At 49.4% G+C, this 21,672-nt stretch overlaps 1 protein-coding gene across 3 annotated transcripts in view; it reads right to left on the bottom strand.

The window, feature by feature from the left end:
* tecpr2 (tectonin beta-propeller repeat containing 2) overlaps window positions 1-21,672 on the bottom strand; it is a gene marked incomplete at its 3' end in the record, with an annotated part of 29,023 nt that continues 7,351 nt past the window's right edge. For 2 of the 3 annotated variants that reach the window (XM_038728306.1, XM_038728307.1), the window contains 23 exon segments: window positions 1-831; window positions 1,363-1,512; window positions 1,642-1,783; window positions 3,435-3,583; window positions 5,466-5,601; window positions 5,692-5,789; window positions 5,908-5,997; window positions 6,080-6,305; window positions 6,393-6,534; window positions 7,991-8,171; window positions 8,663-8,836; window positions 9,084-9,199; window positions 9,291-9,358; window positions 9,430-9,669; window positions 9,946-10,171; window positions 10,261-10,489; window positions 12,198-12,420; window positions 12,504-12,742; window positions 13,770-13,902; window positions 15,910-16,062; window positions 16,230-16,383; window positions 17,086-17,243; window positions 18,330-18,461. In XM_038728306.1, the coding sequence (XP_038584234.1) occupies window positions 680-831; window positions 1,363-1,512; window positions 1,642-1,783; window positions 3,435-3,583; window positions 5,466-5,601; window positions 5,692-5,789; window positions 5,908-5,997; window positions 6,080-6,305; window positions 6,393-6,534; window positions 7,991-8,171; window positions 8,663-8,836; window positions 9,084-9,199; window positions 9,291-9,358; window positions 9,430-9,669; window positions 9,946-10,171; window positions 10,261-10,489; window positions 12,198-12,420; window positions 12,504-12,742; window positions 13,770-13,902; window positions 15,910-16,062; window positions 16,230-16,383; window positions 17,086-17,243; window positions 18,330-18,461 (3,711 nt within the window). 3 annotated transcript variants of the gene reach the window in all.

Raw genomic sequence — 21,672 nt, forward strand, 5'->3', positions numbered from 1 at the left:
TGCCGTGGTAACTGTGCATGAGGGCAACACTTCCACAGGTGAACCAGCAACTAGAATCCAAACCAGTTCGACTCATTTAACTCCAGAAGAAGAAAACTGAAGAAGTTAAAGTGAAGAAGAAGCAGCTCCAGTTAAAAGCATAAAACAAACAAACATTAAGTCCAGGTCACTACTAAATATCGATCGGTCGTGCATTGATCACATGAACTGGAGTGAGCGTCCCTTTAATAATTAGCTTCAAGCTAACTAGTCTCAATAAACTGAATCAGACTGAACCAGTTAGAACTGGAGTAAACGTGTTCCCTTAATGTCCTCACATAGAAACAGACAGCTGAACAGGAATGAAACATTAGTCCAGTTAGACCCAGTTAAACCAGACTGAACCAGTAAGAACCACACTGAACCAGTCCCTTCAGATTTAAGTGCTTCCTTTAGAAACAAAACTGAAACTTATTTCACTTCATGTCCCAGCAGCCCGCTGAGCTCCCTGTGTGGCATCGTCCTTCAGAATTGTCCTCTAAACATTAATGTCACAGGAAATGATGTCACCTGCCTGCTCAGTGTCGGTCTGTGGCATCACACAACCCACAGTGATGTCACTAAGATGACGTCCCTCCAGGTGGATCCAGATCAGACAGACCAACACCAAACAGTGGTGACATCACAGTGATGTCACTGGTCAGATGAGCTCCCATTCGTCATCAACGTCGTCTCCACTGAGGGACGGGCCTGAGGGGGCGGGTCTACAGGGAGTCTGTGGGAGGAGCTTCGTCAGGCGACGGGACAATCCACCAATCAGAGTCACCGCCCACAACTCGTCCTCTGGAGTCACTGAAGAGAGAGAGAGACACACCGGAGAATATGACACATCTGAGGTACATCAAATCAACGTCTGTCACTGAGAATACACAAGTAATACACACTTCAGGCTGGTTCATGCGGATCTCCAGTCTGAACCCAGTCTCACCAGTATGAACCCAGTCTCTCCAGTCTGAACACGTCTCACCAGTCTGAACCCAGTCTCTCCAGTCTGAACCCAGTCTCTCCAGTCTGAACACAGTCTCACCAGTCTGAACCCAGTCTCACCAGTATGAACCCAGTCTCTCCAGTCTGAACCCAGTCTCACCAGTATGAACCCAGTCTCTCCAGTCTGAACCAGTCTCACCAGTATGAACCCAGTCTCTCCAGTCTGAACCAGTCTCACCAATATGAACCCAGTCTCACCAATATGAACCCAGTCTCTCCAGTCTGAACCCAGTCTCACCAGTATGAACCCAGTCTCTCCAGTCTGGACCAGTCTCACCAGTATGAACCCAGTCTCTCCAGTATGAACCCAGTCTCTCCAGTATGAACCAGTCTCACCAGTTAACCAGTTGGCGTTTCCGGGGATCTTCTTCCAGTAGTCTCCTGCAGGGTTTCTGTCAGAGACGCCGTAACGTCGAGCCAGATCTCCGTTTACACACCGAACCCAAACTGTCCGAGAGCTGAGGACCAGCTGACTGACCGCCAGACCTAAAGTACACAAACATGTACACGATTAAAGTACAGCATTCAAACACACGTGAGACCCTGAACACCAGTCAGTCCATCATTTACAGAACCTCCTGAACAGGTATTCGGATCAGAAAGACAGGCACGTACCTGGTACCAGCTCCCAGTCCGTCCCCACAGGCATCTCATCACTGAGTCCGGTCCTGACAAAGACGCTTCCTCTGTTGTCCAAGGCCCAGAGGAGGCGGTCGTTAGGACTCGTCTGAATACTGACCAGCTGCACTCCTATTGGCTGCAGAGACATGACGTCACAGTTGGATGATCAGGTGTGTGTGTGTTACCTGTACAGGGGGTTCTATGTGGATCCGGTGTGTGTGTGTTACCTGTACAGGGGGTTCTATGTGGATCCGGTGTGTGTGTGTTACCTGTACAGGGGGTTCTATGTGGATCCGGTGTGTGTGTGTTACCTGTACAGGGGGTTCTATGTGGATCCGGTGTGTGTGTTACCTGTACAGGGGGTTCTATGTGGATCCGGTGTGTGTGTGTTACCTGTACAGGGGGTTCTATGTGGATCCGGTGTGTGTGTTACCTGTACAGGGGGTTCTATGTGGATCCGGTGTGTGTGTGTACCTGTACAGGGGGTTCTATGTGGATCCGGTGTGTGTGTGTTACCTGTACAGGGGGTTCTATGTGGATCCGGTGTGTGTGTGTTACCTGTACAGAGGGTTCTATGTGGATCCGGTGTGTGTGTTACCTGTACAGGGGGTTCTATGTGGATCCGGTGTGTGTGTTACCTGTACAGGGGGTTCTATGTGGATCCGGTGTGTGTGTGTTACCTGTACAGGGGGTTCTATGTGGATCCGGTGTGTGTGTGTTACCTGTACAGGGGGTGTACAGGGGGTTCTATGTGGATCCGGTGTGTGTGTGTTACCTGTACAGGGGGTTCTATGTGGATCCGGTGTGTGTGTTACCTGTACAGGGGGTTCTATGTGGATCCGGTGTGTGTGTGTGTTACCTGTACAGGGGGTTCTATGTGGATCCGGTGTGTGTTACCTGTACAGGGGGTTCTATGTGGATCCGGTGTGTGTGTGTTACCTGTACAGGGGTGTACAGGGGGTTCTATGTGGATCCGGTGTGTGTGTGTTACCTGTACAGGGGGTTCTATGTGGATCCGGTGTGTGTGTTACCTGTACAGGGGGTTCTATGTGGATCCGGTGTGTGTGTGTTACCTGTACAGGGGGTTCTATGTGGATCCGGTGTGTGTGTGTTACCTGTACAGGGGGTTCTATGTGGATCCGGTGTGTGTGTGTTACCTGTACAGAGGGTTCTATGTGGATCCGGTGTGTGTGTGTTACCTGTACAGGGGGTTCTATGTGGATCCGGTGTGTGTGTGTGTTACCTGTACAGGGGGTTCTATGTGGATCCGGTGTGTGTGTGTGTTACCTGTACAGGGGGTTCTATGTGGATCCGGTGTGTGTGTGTTACCTGTACAGGGGGTTCTATGTGGATCCGGTGTGTGTGTGTTACCTGTACAGGGGGTTCTATGTGGATCCGGTGTGTGTGTGTTACCTGTACAGGGGGTTCTATGTGGATCCGGTGTGTGTGTGTTACCTGTACAGGGGGTTCTATGTGGATCCGGTGTGTGTGTGTTACCTGTACAGGGGGTTCTATGTGGATCCGGTGTGTGTGTGTTACCTGTACAGGGGGTTCTATGTGGATCCGGTGTGTGTGTGTTACCTGTACAGGGGGTTCTATGTGGATCCGGTGTGTGTGTTACCTGTACAGGGGGTTCTATGTGGATCCGGTGTGTGTGTTACCTGTACAGGGGGTTCTATGTGGATCCGGTGTGTGTGTGTTACCTGTACAGGGGGTTCTATGTGGATCCGGTGTGTGTGTGTTACCTGTACAGGGGGTTCTATGTGGATCCGGTGTGTGTGTGTTACCTGTACAGGGGGTTCTATGTGGATCCAGGCTGGCAGCATCATGCTCGGGTTCAGAGGCTGGGTTCCAACTCTGAAGTAAACGACTCCTCGACTGTCCACGGCCCAGACGTTCTGACTGCCGCAGCTCACACTGACCAGACGAACACTCCCTTTGACACACAGGTGACATTTTACCTGAACACACCTGTACACACACTTATATAACATGTGGGACCTTAAAACCTCATGGACTACTGAAACATCCTTTGGAACCCCCAGAAACTGGACCAATCAAACTGCCCCTGAGGTATCCTCAGGACCTGTAGAACCTGTAGCCCTTTGTGAATTTTGGCCATAAAGAAGTCACGGACGAACGCTGAAGTTTTCATTATTCACTCGTTCTGTTCTGTCTTTTCGGTTCCGCCATGTTTCATCACCTCAGGTAAAGTTTCAACATTCAACATCTCAAGGTTGATTTGATAAATTAGCAGTAACCAGTAAATACTCAGATTGTTCTGTGGTTCCATGAATAGTCCAGTAAATAAAGTCACTACGGTCGTTTGTTTATTTGATGTGGATCAGGGTCCTGCACCCCGAAGCCAGTTCAACAAACCCAGGATCTCTTTACGTTATCTGGCTTCACTAACCCGAACAATCGCGGTCCAGATAAGCGGTACCACGAAGCTGGTTATCAACTCGGTAACTCAACCCGGGGTTTCCCGACCCAGCCGGGACCACTGCAGCTGCAGGGAGAAGCGAACAGTAGTCTGTAATAATGTGTTCATGTGAGCTGGATGAAAACATCAGCCTTATTCTTTCAGCTCGGCTGTGACGGAGAAGGTGGGCGGAACATGACTACAGTCTCTGTGCTAGACTTTAAGAAAGCTACAAATCTAAAATTAACAGCCTACGTTCATATTAAAATTTAGTATTTTAATATCCTGCCAACTGCGATGGACTGGCGACCTGTCCAGGGTGTACCCCGCCTTTCGCCCCGATGTCAGCTGGGATTGGCTCCACCCCCCCGTGACCCTGTACGCAGGATAAGCGGTTGACGATGGATGGATAAGAAAAATGAAACCTGTTTATTTTAACGTATCATTTCAGAGCAGTTAGTAGGTTTACTGTAAAAACCTGCAGGTCTACAGTGACGTGAGGCTTTTAATCAGTCTCTGTAAGATGATGTCGCTCATTTCTTAGAGAGCTGATTGGTCAGTAGGCGGCGTCTTCATAGAGTCGATCTCTTATCTGGAACAGAACCTGCTCCGGAGCAGGTTAGCCGTTCAGCATCAGTTACCATGGCGATCTACCCGGGAAGAAGTGAACCGCCCTCGTGGTGCTGAAAACCCAGAGTTAAACCCGAAGTTTACCTGGATGAGCTACGCTCAGAAACCGGGGTGGTGATGGTTCAGTGGATAAGACACATGCCTTTGGTGTGAGAGACGCGGGTTCAAATCCACTGTGAGAGTCCAATGTGTCCCTGAGCGAGACACTTAACCCTCGTTGCTCCAGAGGCGTGCGACCTCTGACCTCTGACAGATATAGCAGCTGTAAGTCGAGGATCGAGGAGGCACAAATTTGGGAAATGAGAAAGGCCCTCTGACTCAGTGTTGATTCAACAGACTCTGACAGTCATGTGGTCTCTGACAGTGAGAAGGGCAGGGGAACTAAAAACAGACCTGAACCAGCAGTCAGGTTTCAGTCTGACATCAACACAGACTCCGTGTTGACCTCTGGATCTGTTACACAACCTGCAGCTGTCACAGAGAAACACAGTCTGTGCGTCACACTGTAACCTGACCCCCAAAAACACGAACACCTGACCCCCCAACAACACCTTTACAAAGTATTTCTCTTTCAGTATTCTGTGTATATATTGACATACTACATATTTTATATACTGCAGTACGACATCTACTCGTCGTGTTTAGATATTTATTTCAGGAAACCTCCCCTTCACTCTTCCGTCCAGCTGCTGTCAGCTCATATCAGCTACATAAATGCGACCTGTGACTCCGCCCACCTTCCACCTGTATGACCCGGGGTACGTACCGAGCTGGCTGAGGTCCAGGGGGGTCCAGTGGAGTCCGATGGGACAGGACGGAGACAGCGTCCGAATACTGACTCTGCCGTGCGTGTCCAAACCCCACAGAGCATCACGGCAGGCAGACAGGTGAGTCAGCTCCACCTGAGCACACAGGTAGAACCCAGTAGAACATCAGCAGAACACACAGGGAGAACTTCAGAGTCAATGCGGACCAGAGCCAGGTGTTTTTACCTCAGGTGGTAGAGGGACGGAGGAGGGGCGGAGCTCTCCATCCTGGTCCCAGACACAGAACAGATCCTTCCGGCTCTGAGCCAACCACAGGAACGTACCTGAGACACAGGTGAGACACAGGCAGACTAACGGTCAGGTGCGTTCAGAGTTAAAGGCAGGCGGTGGACCAGGACTGCTTGTTGAGGTCTGGGTGTGTGCAGTGTGCAGGTGTGTGACCTTCTCTGTGCGGGACAGCCGATGACGTGATGAAGGTCCATCTGGTGGCTGAGACGGTTCCTCTTGGAACAACGTTCTGCCAGAAGGTTCCTGAAGAAAACACAAACACCAGCTGAGAACCTGAACCCTGAATCTGAACCCCGCTCTGCAGGACTCTGCCTTCCCTACTGACCCACGAGACTGCCGCGGGCCAGGTGCAGCTGGTTCCGGCCAGAGGCGACCCAGACTCCGCTGGCGTTGGCGCTGACCAGGCTCGGCTGGCACTGCGAGTACTGCGACAGGAAGGCCACCACCCGCTCCACTGGCGCCCTGGTTACCGTGGCAACGCTCTGGGTGGCCTGCAGCAGCGTCTGGAACAGACTGCCCTGATCGAAGACCACGTAGTCCGAGATGCTGATCTGATGGGGGGACAGACAGTTAGACTCTGAAACGACGCCACATCTCCCATCACGCTGCTTTAACAAACAGGAAGTGGTTCGGCCCACCTGCCACCAGTGGTCGTCGTCCCCCTGCGGTCTGGACCCACAGATACCGGTTCTGAACCACAGGCTGCCACTGGCATCCAGGGCCCAGGCGGTACCACCGTCTCCCAGGGCAACGCACATCAAGTCCAGACCCTGAGCCTCACTGGGACACACACAGACACACACACAGACACACACACACACACAGACACACACACACACACACACACAGACACACACAGACACACACACACACAGACACACACACACACAGACACACACAGACACACACACACAGACACACACAGACACACACACACACACACACACACACACACACACACACACACACACACACACACACACACACAGACACACACACACACACACACAGACACACACACACACACACACACACACAGACACACACACACAGACACAGACACACACAGACACACACAGACACACACACACACAGACACACACACACACACAGACACACACACACACACACACACAGACACACACAGACACACACACACACACACACACACACACACACACACACAGACACACACACACACACACACACACAGACACACACACACACACACAGACCACACACACACACACACACACACACACACACACACAGACACAGACACACACACAGACACACACACACACACACACACAGACACACACACACACACACACACACACACACACACACACACACAGACACACACACACACACACAGACACACACACACACACACACACACACACACACACACAGACACACACATTAAGTGAATAAACCCTCAGCTTCAGCTTCAGCAGAGTCACATGGACTCTGATCTGACATCCAGACTGAAGTCCCATCTGCCGTAATACTACTACAGTAGTACTACAGTAGTACTACAGTAGCAGTAGTACCTGACGGTGTCGTACTTCCAGCCCTTTCCCTCGCTGCAGTACTACAGTAGTACTACAGTAGCAGTAGTACCTGACGGTGTCGTACTTCCAGCCCTTTCCCTCGCTGCAGTACTACAGTAGTACTACAGTAGCAGTAGTACCTGACGGTGTCGTACTTCCAGCCCTCGCCCTCGCTGCAGTACTACAGTAGTACTATAGTAGCAGTAGTACCTGACGGTGTCATACTTCCAGCCCTCGCCGCAGTACTACAGTAGTACTACAGTAGCAGTAGTACCTGACGGTGTCGTACTTCCAGCCCTTTCCCTCGCTGCAGTACTACAGTAGTACTACAGTAGCAGTAGTACCTGACGGTGTCGTACTTCCAGCCCTCGCCCTCGCTGCAGTACTACAGTAGTACTACAGTAGTACTACAGTAGCAGTAGTACCTGACGGTGTCGTACTTCCAGCCCTTTCCCTCGCTGCAGTACTACAGTAGTACTACTGCTACAGTAGTACTACAGTAGTACTACAGTAGCAGTAGTACCTGACGGTGTCGTACTTCCAGCCCTTTCCCTCGCTGTAGTACTACAGTAGTACTACTGCTACAGTAGTACTACAGTAGCAGTAGTACCTGACGGTGTCGTACTTCCAGCCCTTTCCCTCGCTGCAGTACTACAGTAGTACTACAGTAGCAGTAGTACCTGACGGTGTCGTACTTCCAGCCCTCGCCCTCGCTGCAGTAGCTGTTCAGGCCCTCTCTGTAGAACAGGGCCTTGTGCTCGCTCAGGGCCCAGACCACGCCTCCTCTCACACACACCTGGCTGAAGACGCAGGGCGAGTCCACCTTCACAGAGCGGGCGCAGGGCCGGTCCACGCTCAGACCTGAGGGACACACGGAGACAGCGGTTATTATGGAAACAGCGCGCAGGAAGTACCTGATGTATCCTGATGGGATATATAATTCTCCGGTGTGTTCTGGTCCAGGAGGATCCTGATCAGATACTGAACCACCTCAGCTGACTCGCTTCAATAAAAGGAGCAGTGCTCCTCCTCGGAGCTCCTGCGTCTCCATTAGAACCATTCTAATGTGTAAGGAACTGAAGCGGAACGCTTACACATTCATATCACTACTGTTCTTTCTGTAGTGTGGACAGAAACGTGATCAGTGACAGAAAAGTGAGCGGCAGATTGAAAGAGGACGCCCCCTGCTGGTCACACAGAGACACTACAGCTGCAGCAGGAACAGCAATAGGATTCTGGTTTTCAAAGACCAGTCAAGCAAAAAACAACATCAGACGGACTCAGGGAGTCCGGAGACAACCCTGTCTCGGAACTACAGCTGCCACGGAAACAGCTGTGTGTGTGTTGGTTACCTGTCTGCAGGTAGAGGTCTCCGTTGGTCCTGATGATCCAGGCGGAGTCGTCACTCAGAGCCACGAATCCCGTTTGCTCCACAGCTTTGTACCAGTGACGTTTTCCTTTAACTGATACTTTAGCACAAGCAAACGCCGTCATGCTCTTCTGCTCCACCTTCCACACCAGATTACCTGGTGGAGTTAGCCACAGTTAGCATTCAGCTAATGCAACATCCACCTGTACAGCTGGCCCGCTGCTGCCTGCTGTAAAGGGAGATAACCCAAAGGGGTGGTGATGGAACAGTGGATAAGATCAGAGTGTCCCTGAGCAGGACACTTAACCCCGAGACTCTGACAGATACAGCAGGTGTGTGTCGCTAAATGTTTAACTGGAAGCGTCTGATGTTTTAAATAAAACTACAAACTGACTCAAGCTCACCTGAAGGTGATAACGCCACCTGGTGGACGTTGTCTTCAAAACGCTGCCAGGTGAGTCCAGTTTCAGGCAGAGGGCTGCAGAACAGTCCTCCTTTAAAGTCCAGACACCACACATACCTGAAACACACGTCACCTGTCAGCATCCACCACACATACCTGAAACACACAGGTCATACCAGAGTCACCCGAGGGTCTGCTGACCACCCACCTGTCAGTCACCTGCAGGCTCAGTATTCCACATCCCGGTCCTGAGTAGCCCATCCAGCTCTCTGCCAACTAACCAGAGGAACAATAAGAATACAGTACCTGATGATGGACTCACCTGGTCAGGTCTTTGTGTGTCTCACCTGGTCAGCTTTCGGTGTGTCTCTGTCCTGAGCATCCTGGTCCAACTTTCTGTCTGCTGTGTTCTCCGTCTGAGTGGACGGACAGTTGAGGACCTCCCCCCCGCTGCCAGCAGGGGGCACAGTGTGACAGTAGATGTCTCCTTCTTCATCACTGGACATACTGGGTTTTCTGTCCAGACAAGACACCGTAGAATAAAACATTTGGTCCACCAGACCAGCAGGGGGCGCCAGGTCCTCATCCTATACAGACACAGGAAACTTAGGATGTAATTAGATTCTTCTGACCGATGCTTTACTCACAAAAAATGTAGTTCAGTGCATTCAAACAGGACATTGCAGTGTGAAAAGGGGGTTTTGAGTCTGTGATAAGAGACGGGACTTCTGTGGGGAGTTCAGTCCACCACTAAAGAGCCAGAACAGAGAAACCTGAACAAGATCAACAGAGTCCATCAGCAGATGAGGAGTGTAGAGTTTGACTATGACTATTGACTACTCATACATGTATGTATGACCCACCTCCTCCTCCTCCTCCGGTCCAATCAGAGGGCTCAGAAACTCGTCTTCCTGCTCCTCCATTGGCTGCTGCTCCTGTCCGTCCTCCTCCTCAGCGTTGTGCATGTAGGAAAAGGTGCACTCCAACAGCAGATCCACATCTGGAGTCGGTGGGACAACCTCTGCCTCTGCCCCAGGACCAGAGGCTTCCAGACCCTGGAGGAGCAGGGAACCTGGAGGCAGGAGGGAGCTGGGACAGGAAGACATGAGACAGACGGTAAGCAGGTGACCAGCATGAGACACAACACTGTTTCTGTCTGCTGGTCTTCAGCTACTAACCCAGACTCGATGGGGGACGACTCCTCTCCATCCTTTATACCCTGACTCTCCTGTGAGTCCTGGTCATGGTTTGGTTCTGGGGAGTCCTGGTTCTGAAGGTCCAGACCGATAAGGGAGGCTTGGTCACTCAGAGGAGTCCCACTTCCTCCGTCACTACAGCTGCTGTCCTGGACTACAAACATGGAGTCTGAACAGCTGCTCTCAGAGAGACGGTTCCCACTGCTGCTGTCTGAGGACGGAGACAGAGAGACAAACCATTCAGTCAGAGACATGTCCCAACTAACTGTCTGTCTCTCAGTCTCTTTGTCTGTCTCTCTCTGCCTCAGTCTGTCTCTTAGTCTGTCTCAGTCTGTCTCAGTCTGTCTCTTAGTCTGTCTCAGTCTGTCTCAGGCAGTCTGTCTCTCTCTGTCTCAGTCTGTTTGTCTGTCTCTCTCTGCCTCAGTCTCTCAGTCTGTCTCTCTCTGTCTCAGTCTGTTAGTCTGTCTCTCTCTGCCTCAGTCTGTCTCTCAGTCTGTCTCAGTCTGTCTCAGGCAGTCTGTCTCTCTCTGCCTCAGTCTGTCAGTCTGTCTCTCTCTGTCTCAGTCTGTTAGTCTGTCTCTCTCTGCCTCAGTCTGTCTCTTAGTCTGTCTCAGTCTGTCTCAGTCTGTCTCAGGCTGTCTGTCAGTCTGTCTCTCTGTCTCAGTCTGTTAGTCTGTCTCTCTCTGTCTCAGTCTGTCTCTCAGTCTGTCTGTCTGTTAGTCTGTCTCTGTCTGCCTCAGTCTGTCTCTTAGTCTGTCTCAGTCTGTCTCAGGCAGTCTGTCAGTCTGTCTCTCTCTCTCTGTCTGTCTCTCAGTCTGTCTGTCTGTTAGTCTGTCTCTGTCTGCCTCAGTCTGTCTCTCAGTCTGTCTCAGTCTGTCTCAGTCTGTCTCTCTCTGCCTCAGTCTGTCAGTCTGTCTCTCTCTGTCTCAGTCTGTCTCAGTCTGTTAGTCTGTCTCTCTCTCTGTCTCAGTCTGTCTCTCTCTCTGCCTCAGTCTGTCTGTTAGTCTGTCTCTCTCTCTGCCTCAGTCTGTCTCTCAGTCTGTCTCAGTCCGTCTCTCAGTCTGTCTGTCTGTTAGTCTGTCTCTCTCTCTGTCTCAGTCTGTCTCTCTCTCTGCCTCAGTCTGTCTCTCAGTCTGTCTCAGTCCGTCTCTCAGTCTGTCTGTCTGTTAGTCTGTCTCTCTCTCTGTCTCAGTCTGTCTCTCTCTCTGCCTCAGTCTGTCTCAGTCTGTCTCAGTCCGTCTCTCAGTCTGTCTGTCTGTTAGTCTGTCTCTCTCTGTCTCAGTCTGTCTCTCTCTGCCTCAGTCTGTCTCTCTCTCTGCCTCAGTCTGTCTCTCAGTCTGCCTCAGTCCGTCTCTCAGTCTGTCTCAGTCTGTTAGTCTGTCTCTCTCTCTGTCTCAGTCCGTCTCTCAGTCTGTCTGTCTGTTAGTCTGTCTCTCTCTGTCTCAGTCTGTCTCTCTCTCTCTGTCTCAGTCTGTCTCTCTCTCTGTCTCAGTCCGTCTCTCAGTCTGTCTCTCTCTGTCTCAGTCTGTCTCTCTCTCTGCCTCAGTCTGTCTCTCAGTCTGTCTGTCTGTTAGTCTGTCTCTCTCTGCCTCAGTCTGTCTCAGTCTGTCTCTCTCTGCCTCAGTCTGTCAGTCTGTCTCTCTCTGTCTCAGTCTGTCTCTCTCTGCCTCAGTCTGTCTCTCTCTCTGCCTCAGTCTGTCTCTCAGTCTGTCTGTCTGTTAGTCTGTCTCTCTCTGTCTCAGTCTGTCTCAGTCCGTCTCTCAGTCTGTCTGTCTGTTAGTCTGTCTCTCTCTGCCTCAGTCTGTCTCTCAGTCTGTCTGTCTGTTAGTCTGTCTCTCTCTCTGTCTCAGTCTGTCTCTCTCTCTGTTAGTCTGTCTCTCTCTGTCTCAGTCTGTCTCTCTCTCTGTCGTCCTGCTTGCCTTGTCGTCTCCTCTTCTTCTTCTTCACTCTGATGGCTTTCACCACCAGCTCCTGCAGCATCTCCCCCTGACCCAGGGGGGCGCTGTAGCGCCTGCAGCTCAGCTCGCAGGATGTGGTCACCGGGGCGTTTCCATGGAGACTGTCCCAGGAAGTGACAGAGCTGCTGCGGCTCCGAGAGCTGGTGGTGAACAAACCGGACCGCTGGCCGAGCTGCTCCGCCTGCTGGACATGGAGCAGAACAGGTCACATTACAGACAGTAACTGGTAACCAGGGTGGAAATGTGTCAGCCAGTGAAACCAGTCACCTCCAGCTGCTCCTCTGCCTCCTCCACTTCCTCCACTCCTTCCTCCTCGTCCTCTTTCTCTCCCTCCTCGCTGTGCCTCTCCCATCCTCCTCCTCCTCCTCCTCCTCCCTCTTCCCTCCCGCCCGCCTCTACGATGATAGCCATGGTTCTGATTGGCTGAGCTGTTTCCACTGATCCCATCGGTGGGAGGACGGTGGGTGTGGCCAAAGGAGAGGACAGGCGGACAGAGAGCTCGGACACTGAGGAACAGAGACGTAGTATTTTAAATATTAGTAGTAATGTGTTTGGTAGTGGCGGCCGTAATAACAGCTGGGTCAGACCTTCAGGCTTTGTGTTAGTATGAGGTGTTTAAAGTCGGGCACCGGGGTCGGGTGGCTGCCGCAGCAGCAGAGGTGGTGTTACCTACAGTTGGAGGCCCGTCCCCCTGTGCTGCTGGAGGTGTACTTCAGTACTTCAGCAGGAGGTTAAAAGAGAGGCAGTGTACGGTTAGGGTGGGCAGTTACAGCTGTAGCAGCGGTACTATTAGCAGTAGCAGCAGAGATGCTCACCAGTCTCTGAGCTAACTAGAGAGCTAGAGTCCAAGTCAAGTCTCTCGTGGTTATAATGAATGTTGTATCACCTGCTGCATTCAGTCCAGGCTGCCTGGATAAAACTGCAGAGCTATAAGGAAAGTCTGTAACTGTGACCTGTTTTCACTTACAGAGCACAACCAATGTGCAGTGCAATTCATGACAGCTTATTAATTACTGCAAGTCAACACCAACCGCAGACTCTCAAAGCCAGTGTAACGTTCTAACTACATAAAGCTGCAACTTTACACAATCAACAATAAACCTGTGACCTGTTTTCAGCCAACGTTAATAATTAACATGATGGCAGCCATCACGTTAATTAACATAATCATTTACGTCCAGCGGGACATAAATTATTACGTTAATCGACCACCACTAGTTTAGAAAGCAAACAAACGCTCATTCATCTTCTCATAATGATCAACAGTCGGAGTTAACCTCCCGAAGGTCGTAGCTAAAGCAAGAAGCAAGCTAACGTTAGATGGCCGTGTTCACTGACCTCAGGTTACTAACCTATTTTGCGTTCAGCGCTTCTTTGTTTGGGTCTTGTTGTATGAAGTTTTTTTGTCAACTCTCTCTCTCTCATTGTTCACGAGTCCCGCACCTCAAGTCTGAGTCAAGTCTGAAATCTTTTGAGGACGAGTCTCAAGTCGGACTCGAGTCCCCATCTCATAGTATTAACAGTAGTACTCACAGTTGGAGGCCAGTCCCTCTGGGCTGTTAGAGAGACGGATGATGTCTCTGTCTCCTTTCAGGATGAAGATCTCGTTGTCACAACAAGACACTGAAACAATATCTCCACTGCTCTCCAAGGCTCCGATTATCACCTGAAAACATCGAACACAAAACAATGAGATCAACATCCAAGAACATCCAACAACAACATCCACCAACAACAACAACAACATCCACACAACAACAACAACAACAACATCCAACAACAACATCCACCAACAACAACATCCACAACATCCAACAACAACAACATCCACAACATCCACCAACAACATCCAACAACAACAACATCCACAACATCCAACAACAACATCCACCAACAACAACATCCAACAACAACAACATCCAACAACAACATCCACCAACAACAACATCCACAACATCCACCAACAACAACATCCACAACATCCAACAACAACAACATCCACAACATCCACCAACAACATCCAACAATAACAACATCCACAACATCCAACAACAACATCCACCAACAACAACATCCAACAACAACAACATCCACCAACAACAACATCCAACAACAACATCCACACACAACAACATCCAACAACAACAACATCCACCAACAACATCCACCAACAACAACATCCACAACATCCAACAACAACATCCACCAACAACAACAATAACAACATCCAACAACAACAACATCCACAACATCCACCAACAACATCCAACAATAACAACATCCACAACATCCAACAACAACATCCACCAACAACACATCCACCAATAACAACATCCAACAACAACATCCAACAACATCCAACAACAACATCCACACAACAACAACATCCAAAAACAACATCCACACAACAACATCCAACAACAACATCCAACAACAACAACATCCAACAACATCCACACAACAACAACATCCACACACAACAACATCCAACAACAACAACATCCAACAACAACATCCAACAACAACAACATCCACACAACAACATCCAACAACAACAACATCCAACAACATCCACACAACAACAACATCCAACAACAACAACAGCCAACATCCAACAACAACATCCAACAACAACACATCCAACAACAACAACAGCCAACATCCAACAACAACAACATCCAACAACAACAACATCCAACAACAACAACAGCCAACATCCAACAACAACATCCACACAACAACAACATCCACACAACAACAACATCCACACAACAACAACATCCAACATCCAACAACAACATCCAACATCCAACAACAACATCCAACAACAACATCCAACAACATCAACATCCAACAACATCCAACAACAACAACATCCAACAACATCCACACAACAACAACATCCAACAACATCCACACAACAACAACATCCAACAACAACAACAGCCAACATCCAACAACAACATCCAACAACAACAACATCCACCATCCACACAACAACATCCAACAACAACAACATCCACCATCCACACAACAACATCCAACAACAACAACATCCAACAACAACAACATCCACCATCCACACAACAACATCCAACAACAACAACATCCACCATCCACACAACAACATCCAACAACAACAACATCCACCATCCACACAACAACATCCAACAACAACAACATCCACCATCCACACAACAACATCCAACAACAACAACATCCAACAACAACAACATCCACCATCCACACAACAACATCCAACAACAACAACATCCACCATCCACACAACAACAACAACATCCAACAACAACAACAACATCCACCATCCACACAACAACATCCAACAACAACAACATCCAACAACAACAACATCCACCATCCACACAACAACATCCAACAACAACAACATCCACCATCCACACAACAACAACATCCACCATCCACACAACAACAACAACATCCAACAACAACAACATCCAACAACAACAACATCCACCATCCACACAACAACAACATCCACCATCCACACAACAACATCCAACAACAACAACATCCACCATCCACACAACAACAACATCCACCATCCACACAACAACAACAACCTCCAACAACAACAACATCCACACAATAAATGCAGTACTCGTTAACAAAGTACTATAAGTATTTGCAGTACCTCGTTGAGACAGTCCAGGACGTAGATGCTGTACTCGTTCCAGCTGAGGATCCAGCCCTCTCTGAGGAAACAGCTGAGCAGACCGAGCTGTCTGTCTGCCGGACGATAAGCTCCGATTGGATCAGAACGAGGGAACAACTCAAACTGAGGAATCTGAGTCAGACAGAGAACATGTAATTTATGTTCTTATTAACAGCCATTTTTCTTGGATGAGTAAGTACAAACAGATGCAGTAGCAGGAGTACCGGTAGCTCTAGTGAATGCTACCAGCTGCTGCTGTAGTACCGCTACTAAATGTTAGCAGGACGTTCCCAGAGCACCTGTGTGGTGAAGAGTGGCTTCAGCAGTCTGGTGTCTTCCACCTGTCCTCTGATGTCGGACCTCCACAGTCTGAGTCCAGGTCGAGCAGCAAACACCTGAAGATCGCTCTGTTTACAGAGACCCGGCAGGAAGCAGGCTCCGAACCTGCCGCTGCTGCGACCAACACCAGAAATACTGTTAGAGTACTACAAAAACTACTAATCCTAAGTAAAAACTATCATGAGCGTGTTACTACAAATTAAATCAATTAATTAAAAAAATTAATTGACGTATCATTCAAATAGGTATATAGAAATATTCAACTATATGTGCAATTATTTATAGGGACAATTACAGTAGAATATTAAAATACCATAATACTATTTCACAGTGAAAGCATTGTTGCAGTACATGTACTGTGAGGGCTGTGAAACAACTTGACCCCTGACACTTTCTTCCCGCGGGTCTTCTGCAGGTTTTGTTTGAAATCATAGAGCCCTAGTTTGTTTTTGTGTATGTTCTAGAGCAACGGTATCTAATAAGAATGTACATTTGTGGTTTTGGAGGCGTCCTCTAAACATTTATTTATTCTTGTCTATTCTCCATGTTGGACCCAAATGTTTTGTTTGTTCAGAGTTCCGGTTCTTTCTCTCTGTGTGTGGACGGTGTCTTGACATCTTCTTCTGTCTTTGTGTAGTTTGTCCTTTTCCAGGTTTCCTTGGTGATACAAGGTCATGTGACTCAGATCTGTTTGGTGACACCTGCTGCTAACACCGCCTCTTTTATGTGAGTGCGCTCCCGGCTGGTTGTTGTTCAGTCCTTAGTGCGTTTTATATTTCATGCATGTTGAATATCACGTGTATGTAGTGTGTTTACCTCTTGCGGGGCTTTGAACCCAGCTGCTGGACTTCCTGTTTCTGTGTGCAGTAAAGCAGAGATCTCTGATGTGTAGAGACCAGCAGCACCTGGTGGCTGTACTCCATCTGAACCACACCTGAAGACTCCTCCAACAGCAGCACAGGTTTACACACCCCCTGCACACACACACAGGGCCAGGAGGGTGTGTGTTATCTAGAGACTACACGCTCTGTATAAACACCGACATCATTTCCGTTGCAAAGACCAAAGTGCTGACATCCGTTGAAACAGACGGTTCACAAAGATCTTATCGTGGCAGACAGCCCAAACATTCCATCTGCATTACAGTCAACTAGTGATGCGCAGATCTGCACGCACGTAGGAATCACAGTGCACCGCGGCGATCATAGGACGAGTGACGTTACGTGCCCCCGGGCCCTTTCAGACTTCTACAGCCTGAAACACGTGAGTAAGTGAGTGATGTCATATTTACAAAAACAACATAAGCTCGACATTTCCCACGCAACTCCCGTCACTGTGCAGGTGTTTAACAGACCGCATCTGAAGAGCGGAAACTAACCGAGATGTTGATTCTGACAACAACTGCATCGCTGCAAGCTTCGGGGTAACATCAGTCTGCACCGTTTGACTGCTGACGATCTGTTTCCAAACTAATACTTATCAAATCTTACCTGATGAGCTCCCCGACCCGTTAATCTGGACCCGTCGCACACTGAGAAGGCCCTGCCTGCCAGCTGGATTTAAAAGGTTGAATAAACGAGTTTGCAGAGCAAAAAGCTCAGGACGGTGTGGCTGCCATGGGAAGAAAACCAGTAATCAATCCACACGTGTGTGTTTTGTGTTGTGCTTTGAACAGACATGTCATGTTTTCATGTGTGATGGTGGCGTCACCCGTTTTAATCTGCTCCACCAGCGATCTGTCAGCTGGTCCATCACAGTCAGACTTCTTTATAGAGTGCTGTTTGGTTTCATTTCGTTTAGCTGTCAGCTGTGCACTGCGAGCTTTCACTTATTTAATTTGCTACTGACATTATGCTACTTTGATTGTGACGGGAGGGCCCGCTGTGACCATCTTGCATCAGGGGCCCCGCGCCGATTCATTACGACCCTGCTCTTTTATCACCCGGCCCCCCAGTCTACTATTTCTGCCATTTCATAGACAAAATGATTCATCCAGAAAATATTCTCCAAATTCACCAGTTTTATGTTGGTTTAAAAGTGTAGTGTGGGCGTGGCCTCACCTGGTCCAGGTCCAGAGACGAGAACACAACTCGTCCTTTATCATCTCCAGAGAAAAGCTTCATCCCGTTGGCACTCCACGCCAAAGACGTTACGGAGCCTTTATGGAGGCCAACCACATCGAAACGCCTCAACTACAGAGAGAGAGACAGGTGTGTTAGACCTACAGAGAGACAGACAGGTGTGTTAGACCTACAGAGAGAGAGACAGACAGGTGTGTCAGACCTACAGAGAGACAGACAGGTGTGTTAGACCTACAGAGAGACAGACAGGTGTGTTAGACCTACAGAGAGAGAGACAGACAGGTGTGTCAGACCTACAGAGAGACAGACAGGTGTGTTAGACCTACAGAGAGACAGACAGGTGTGTTAGACCTACAGAGAGAGAGACAGACAGGTGTGTTAGACCTACAGAGAGACAGACAGGTGTGTTAGACCTACAGAGAGACAGACAGGTGTGTTAGACCTACAGAGAGAGAGACAGACAGGTGTGTTAGACCTACAGAGAGACAGACAGGTGTGTTAGACCTACAGAGAGACAGACAGGTGTGTTAGACCTACAGAGAGAGAGACAGACAGGTGTGTCAGACCTACAGAGAGACAGACAGGTGTGTCAGACCTACAGAGAGACAGACAGGTGTGTTAGACCTACAGAGAGACAGACAGGTGTGTCAGACCTACAGAGAGACAGACAGGTGTGTTAGACCTACAGAGAGAGAGACAGACAGGTGTGTTAGACCTACAGAGAGACAGACAGGTGTGTTAGACCTACAGAGAGAGACAGACAGGTGTGTTAGACCTACAGAGAGACAGACAGGTGTGTTAGACCTACAGAGAGAGAGACAGACAGGTGTGTCAGACCTACAGAGAGAGACAGACAGGTGTGTTAGACCTACAGAGAGACAGACAGGTGTGTTAGACCTACAGAGAGAGAGACAGACAGGTGTGTTAGACCTACAGAGAGAGAGACAGACAGGTGTGTTAGACCTACAGAGACAGACAGGTGTGTTAGACCTACAGAGAGAGAGACAGACAGGTGTGTTAGACCTACAGAGAGAGAGACAGACAGGTGTGTTAGACCTACAGAGAGACAGACAGGTGTGTTAGACCTACAGAGAGAAAGACAGGTGTGTTAGACCTACTGAGACAGACAGGTGTGTTAGACCTACTGAGACAGACAGGTGTGTTAGACCTACAGAGAGACAGACAGGTGTGTTAGACCTACAGAGAGACAGACAGGTGTGTTAGACCTACTGAGACAGACAGGTGTGTTAGACCTACAGAGAGACAGACAGGTGTGTTAGACCTACAGAGAGACAGACAGGTGTGTTAGACCTACAGAGAGACAGACAGGTGTGTCAGACCTACTGAGACAGACAGGTGTGTTAGACCTACAGAGACAGACAGGTGTGTTAGACCTACAGAGAGAGAGACAGACAGGTGTGTTAGACCTACAGAGAGAGACAGACAGGTGTGTCAGACCTACAGAGAGACAGACAGGTGTGTTAGACCTACAGAGAGAGAGACAGACAGGTGTGTTAGACCTACAGAGAGAGAGACAGACAGGTGTGTCAGACCTACAGAGAGACAGACAGGTGTGTCAGACCTACAGAGAGAGCGAGACAGACAGGTGTGTCAGACCTACAGAGAGACAGACAGGTGTGTCAGACCTACAGAGAGAGAGACAGACAGGTGTGTTAGACCTACAGAGAGAGAGACAGACAGGTGTGTCAGACCTACAGAGAGAGAGACAGGTGTGTTAGACCTACAGAGAGAGAGACAGACAGGTGTGTTAGACCTACAGAGAGAGACAGACAGGTGTGTCAGACCTACAGAGAGAGAGACAGATAGGTGTGTCAGACCTACAGAGAGAGAGACAGACAGGTGTGTCAGACCTACAGAGAGAGACAGACAGGTGTGTCATACCTACAGAGAGAGAGACAGACAGGTGTGTCAGACCTACAGAGAGAGAGACAGGTGTGTTAGACCTACAGAGAGAGAGACAGACAGGTGTGTTAGACCTACAGAGAGAGAGACAGACAGGTGTGTCATACCTACAGAGAGAGAGACAGACAGGTGTGTCAGACCTACAGAGAGAGAGACAGACAGGTGTGTCAGACCTACAGAGAGAGAGACAGACAGGTGTGTCAGACCTACAGAGAGAGAGACAGACAGGTGTGTTAGACCTACAGAGAGACAGACAGGTGTGTCAGACCTACAGAGAGACAGACAGGTGTGTCAGACCTACAGAGAGACAGACAGGTGTGTCAGACCTACAGAGAGAGCGAGACAGACAGGTGTGTCAGACCTACAGAGAGAGAGACAGACAGGTGTGTCAGACCTACAGAGAGAGAGACAGACAGGTGTGTCAGACCTACAGAGAGAGAGACAGACAGGTGTGTCAGACCTACAGAGAGACAGACAGGTGTGTCAGACCTACAGAGAGAGCGAGACAGACAGGTGTGTCAGACCTACAGAGAGACAGACAGGTGTGTTAGACCTACAGAGAGACAGACAGGTGTGTTAGACCTACAGAGAGACAGACAGGTGTGTCAGACCTACAGAGAGAGAGACAGACAGGTGTGTCAGACCTACAGAGAGAGAGACAGACAGGTGTGTTAGACCTACAGAGAGAGACAGACAGGTGTGTCAGACCTACAGAGAGAGAGACAGGTGTGTCAGACCTACAGAGAGACAGACAGGTGTGTCAGACCTACAGAGAGAGAGACAGACAGGTGTGTCAGACCTACAGAGAGAGAGACAGACAGGTGTGTCAGACCTACAGAGAGAGAGACAGACAGGTGTGTCAGACCTACAGAGAGAGAGACAGACAGGTGTGTAGACCTACAGAGAGAGACAGACAGGTGTGTCAGACCTACAGAGAGAGAGACAGGTGTGTCAGACCTACAGAGAGACAGACAGGTGTGTCAGACCTACAGAGAGAGAGACAGACAGGTGTGTCAGACCTACAGAGAGAGAGACAGACAGGTGTGTCAGACCTACAGAGAGAGAGACAGACAGGTGTGTCAGACCTACAGAGAGAGACAGACAGGTGTGTCAGACCTACAGAGAGAGAGACAGGTGTGTTAGACCTACAGAGAGAGACAGACAGGTGTGTCAGACCTACAGAGAGAGAGACAGGTGTGTCAGACCTACAGAGAGACAGACAGGTGTGTCAGACCTACAGAGAGAGAGACAGACAGGTGTGTCAGACCTACAGAGAGAGAGACAGACAGGTGTGTCAGACCTACAGAGAGAGAGACAGACAGGTGTGTCAGACCTACAGAGAGAGACAGACAGGTGTGTCAGACCTACAGAGAGAGAGACAGGTGTGTCAGACCTACAG

Source organism: Micropterus salmoides, unplaced genomic scaffold (assembly GCF_014851395.1).
Source record: "Micropterus salmoides isolate LMB-PRFRI ecotype aquatic unplaced genomic scaffold, ASM1485139v1 Ms_hic_scaffold_19, whole genome shotgun sequence".
NCBI lineage: Eukaryota > Metazoa > Chordata > Actinopteri > Centrarchiformes > Centrarchidae > Micropterus > Micropterus salmoides.